Below are 5,284 nucleotides of genomic sequence, written 5' to 3'. Positions count from 1 at the left end.
TATAAAAATATATTATTTAACATAGACATTGAAATATTTTATTTATAACTCCAAGAGGGAAAGTGAAATATTTTTACATCTCTTTTATATTAGATTGTAGTGTGCATAACAAACTAAGTAACCATAAAGAGAATGAGATTATTGATGCTTTATAATGCTTTTAATTAAAACTAACCAAATATGTATAATGATTTTTATTTTATGTTAGCCAACATTTTTTTTAATTTACATTTTTTTAAAGGACATGTGTCAAGTTCTTGTTGAGCACAATCACTCACCACCCTCATACTATTTTGTAGAATGTGCCTCTCCGTGCAATAATAAAGATATAAAAGTAAACATGCCACATGATGAGTTGGATAAGGAGATTATAAACACCCATATATAATTATGGTTGTATTTAAGGTTTTGATCTTTTGATATTGTTGTTGTTGTTTTATTTAACTAAAAGAATCAATAAATTTCTTGGTTGCTATTAAAGAGGTATGAGGTAGAGTTGGAGAAACAACTCCTATATTTTTTTTAGCCTAACACAATTGTCCACAAACATACTAAATAGATTAACATAGTTTCGAATTTGAGCCAAGCCTCAATATTGATTAGCAAAAATTTTATGATATAAAATGTTTACTATTATATTTAGATTTAATATGATATATTAAAATTTCTAACTTATATTAATATTAAATGTTGTGAAGAGAACTGGGATCAGCTAGAGGCTCCGGAAATATGACCTAGGGTTTCTGCAACCCCTGCTACGGCAGTCTACCCTTGACAGATTTCAGCCTTGACAGACCCTGGGCAGATCTGTGGTCTTTTGTTTCCTGCAAGCGATCGGAGGAACCATGCAACCCCCTCAGGGGGAGGGCGATGCGCCTCCCCCAAAGGACGATAGCCAAAAGCAACAAGTTGGAGCTAACGATAAGGAAGAGAGGCAGAATGAGGACAACACGGACAACATCGAGCATCAGAACAATGATCAAGCTCAGAAGGAGAAGCCCAAAGCGAGCTCATCCACATGCAGGCCAGTGGCCACTCACAGGCCAAAAGTGGAATTTCCTAGTCACCGAATCAATGCTAGAATACAGTTCATGAGGGATCACGCATTAATAGGCAAGTTTATTGGACTTTGGCTGACTGAGAAAGCGCTAAGGGGCTGGATAAATTCCAAATGGAATCCAAAGGGTCACATCACTCTGCAACTAGGGCCAAAGGGTTTTTTTACGGCCGTTTTTAACTGCTTGGAAGATCGTAACAGGGTTCTGGACGGAGGTCCATACTTCTTTAACTTCGCGGGCCTATATCTCAAACGGTGGGTTGAACGCTTCAATCTGGATAAGGAAGATCTCAGTTGTGCTCCTATCTGGATAAGGTTGTATTCTCTCCCTTGGGAATACTGAGAGGAAGATTCCCTACAAGAAATCGGAAATGGTCTAGGCGAATTCATCAAAGTAGCAGAGGAAACAAAATTATGCAGATACACATCATATGCCTAGATCTGTGTCTACATGGACCTCAAGCAAGTCCTGACAGATACGGTAAGTCTTTTCCATGATGATATTGAATGGATACAACTGATAGATTATGAGCATGTACCGTTTAGATGCAGGAAATGCCATGATTTGGGTCATCTCTACAGAGATTGTCCTCTAAACAGAAAGCCCCCATCTCAAATGGACTCAGACAATCCTGCTCCTGATGGGTTTACCAAAGTGGTAAATCGCAGAAGAGGTCATAAGAAATTGATAGCCAATACTAGGACCAACCCAGCTAACTCGTCAAAACCCTCAAGAACCTGAAAACCTACCTACCTCTAAATGATGATATTCAAGAACCTGAAAACCTACCTCTAAATGACAAGGAAACCAATAAAGAAAAGCAAGCCAGGGTCTCACCGCAGACAGGGGGAAGCTTGTTCAGCAAATCGACCCCTCACACCCAAACCAAGCTCCCATCCTGGAGCTTCTAAGGAATGGAAGTCGACAATCCAGCACCCAGCTCAAAGGCAGTAGAGGAAACAACTGAAGACTACCAAGAGCCCCAACTCATGGAGGAAGACCCTGAGAATATAGATATTGGTGAACTGGACATTCTAGGACTAGAGCAGGCATGCAAAACAAGAAACTTTGATAAAATCCCAGATCGGCAAGTGGACAACCTGGTGGAGGTCCTCAATCGCACACAAAAAAAATACTCTCTAGGAGTCCAGATTGGTAGTCAATGGGATGGAAATTTCATTGCCAAAGATAGTAAAAAGCGAGGGCGGAAAACCACTCTCGAAAGAACTATCAAGATAGGTGAAGTGTTAGTTGATTCAGGCAAATATGCCAAGTTGACCAAGTATTTCAACATCAACCCCAACCCTTCTCAATGAAGTTGATATCATGGAACATTAGAGGGCTTAATAGCCCAAGGAAAGGCAGGCTTCTTAAAAACATGCTTATGCAGGAAAAACCTAATATTCTCTTTCTGCAAGAATCAAAATGTAACTCAATAGTTTTGGAAAAAATGGCAGCAAAAGCTTGGCCAGGAGGGCTGGTAACAGCTGTTGATGCTCAAGGGGCGTCGGGAGGACTGACAGTTCTCTGGGATGCGCGAGTAATTCAACTTGACAACATACACGCAAACAAGAACTTCATCCAAGAAATATTTCACATAATCGGCACCAACATCCACGGTCACATGACTAATGTGTATTTCCCTCAGGAAACTATACACAAAGCTGAAATCCTGGACACCTTATCGGAGCTCAACTCAAACAGGTTGTACCCGCTATGGATATCTGGAGGTGACTTTAACATGATCGCAAGATTGGAAGAAAAATAGGGAGGCAAAAACAGAAGCAATAGAGATGGGAGCATTCTAAAAGACTTCATACAGAATAATTGGTTGATAGATCTACCTTCAAATAATGGCATGTTCACATGGAACAACAAAAGAGAAGGCTCGCAATAGATAGCTTCACGTCTTCATAGATTTTTACTATCAGACAATGCAATTCATTTGGGGGGAGAATTCATTGCTTCCATCCTTCCAATATCGGGTTCTGATCACTGGCCAACAGCTCTGCAGTGGAATCGACCAGGCAACAGCATTCGGCGTCCTTTCTGGTTTGAAGCTTTTTGGTTAACCCATCCGGATTTCAATGAATTAGTTAGATCAACATGGCTCAATTTTAATCCCTCTAATGGCTCTAATATGTCTATATTCCAGCAGAAACTAAAGCACCTTAAAGGTGAAATCAAGCACTGGAATCATACCTCTTTCGGCAACATTTTTCAAGCACAGAAAGCCCTTAATCAAGAAATGAAGAATGTGCAACAGAGGATCATAATCAAAGGACGCTCTGAGGACCTAGCAAAACAGGAACAAACTCTTGAGGCCCAAATCCTAGCCAGAGCAAAACAGGAGGAAACACTTTGGCGACAGAAATCAAGAGTAAAGTGGCTGAAGGACGGGGAAAAAACACAAAGTTCTTTCACAGAACCACAGTGCAGCGTAGAATGAACAACTACATTTCCCACATCAAAAATGAGCAGGGAGCTAGGATTGAGACGCACGAAGGCATTGAAGATGAGTTTCTCAGGTACTTCAAACAAGCCCACCAAGAGCCCAACATAGATAGAATGCCTGCTATTGACAAAGTTCTGAGAAACATTCCCAAATTAATCACAGAGGAGCATAATCTTCTCCTTATTCATCCCACAAGCCTTCAGGAAGTCGAGAATGTTGTACGTCAGTTGAAAGCAGGAAAAGCAGTGGGTCCGGATGGATTCACCTCCAACTTTTTTCACTACTTCTCGGATCTAATCAAAATGGAGGTTTGGCAAGTTGTAGAAGAATCACGCACTTTAAGATGGATGTACCCAGGGCTGAATGCTACCTTCATTGCTTTAATCCCCAAGGAAGAGGAATCCAATACTCCAGATAAGTACAGACCGATTGCTCTCTGCAACATTATTTATAAGATTGTCTCAAAAGTTATAGCTACCAGATTGAAACCATTGCTCCCTCTCATTATTTCGCCAGAGCAATCTGGTTATGTAGAAGGCCGGCAGATTACGGATGGTATTATTTTAACTCATGAAATAATCCACTCTTTGAAGCAATCAAAGAAACCAGGTATGATGCTTAAAATTGATTTATCCAAAGCTTTTGATAGCTTAAGCTAGGTTTACATTCAAAAAAATTTAAATGCCTTTGGCTTTGCCCCTTCTTGGGTTAGATGTGTTGTGAGTTTATTATCTTCCTCGTTCTTTTCTGTGCTTATCAATGGTATCCCTTTGTCCACTTTTTGTCCCTCCAGAGGTATCAGGTAGGGAGATCCCCTCTCACCATTCCTTTTTGCTATTATGGCAGAGGGATTGGGTAGAAGCATCAAATCTGCTCTGCACTCTCAGCGGCTCAAGGGCTTGTTCTTTCTCAATTCGCCCACTTACTCTCATCAGCAATTTGTAGACGATAACATGCTCTTTGGCCATCCTTCTATTCAGGAAGCACGCCTTCTCAAAGCCCTCCTATCAAACTTCTCTGAAGCTTCAGGAGCCCTTATTAATCGATTCAAGTCTCAAATCTTTTTCTTCAATACCCCGGTCCCTACCCAAAATGCCATAACCCACATTCTTGGTTTTACCATAGCCTCTCTTCCCTCTAAATACCTTGGAGCGCCCTTAATGGCCTCGGCTCTCAAGCAATTCTCATGGAAAATCCTGCTAGAAAAGCTAGAGGCGCGTCTCTTCCTTTGGACTCACAGGGCTCTTAACATGGCCAACAGACTTGTTCTCATTAAAGTTGTTCTTCACTCCATGCCTCTGTATGTCTTCTCAATTTTAGCAGCTCCCAAATGGGTGCTCAAGGAAATAAAGAAGCTCCAATGTAATTTCTTATGGGGCAACTCAGGTCCCAATCGAAAGTGGGCTTTGGTCAAATGGGACAAAGTATGTCTTCCGAAGAAGGTTGGAGGTATTGGTCTAAGGGATCCGGGGCACAGTAATAAAGTCATGGGAGCCAAAATTTGGTGGAGATGGCTCTCAAAACCCAACACTCCCTGGGCCTCCCTATGGACAACCAAATATGCAAACAATAGCCCTATCGAAGAAAGAATTCGAATGTCAGAAGTAAGTACAGGTTCAGTGATTTGGAACTCGGCCATTCAACATAGGAAACTAATACAACAACATAGCTTCTGGGAAATTAAGAATGGCAATACAGCTAGGTTCTGGGAGGACTCCTGGCAACAGCTCCCAAAGATCAAGGACATCCTCTCTAACCTTCACTTACCAGA

At 41.2% G+C, this 5,284-nt stretch overlaps 1 protein-coding gene across 1 annotated transcript; it reads left to right on the top strand.

The window, feature by feature from the left end:
• Window positions 1-2,508: 2,508 nt before the first annotated feature.
• On the top strand, window positions 2,509-3,507 carry LOC149179875 (uncharacterized). The gene is made up of 2 exons (XM_089413678.1): window positions 2,509-2,788; window positions 2,990-3,507. Exons 1-2 carry the CDS (start codon window positions 2,509-2,511, stop codon window positions 3,505-3,507), a joined length of 798 nt encoding a protein of 265 aa, XP_089269804.1.
• Window positions 3,508-5,284: the final 1,777 nt, after the last annotated feature.

The sequence above is a fragment of the Pinus tabuliformis genome, chromosome 3_2 (assembly GCF_031772625.1).
Source record: "Pinus tabuliformis cultivar Carrire ecotype Pingquan chromosome 3_2, CPIR1, whole genome shotgun sequence".
NCBI classification, from domain to species: domain Eukaryota; kingdom Viridiplantae; phylum Streptophyta; class Pinopsida; order Pinales; family Pinaceae; genus Pinus; species Pinus tabuliformis.
The sequence above is the reverse complement of the archived record's forward strand: the minus strand, read 5'-3'. Positions and strand labels throughout refer to the sequence as shown.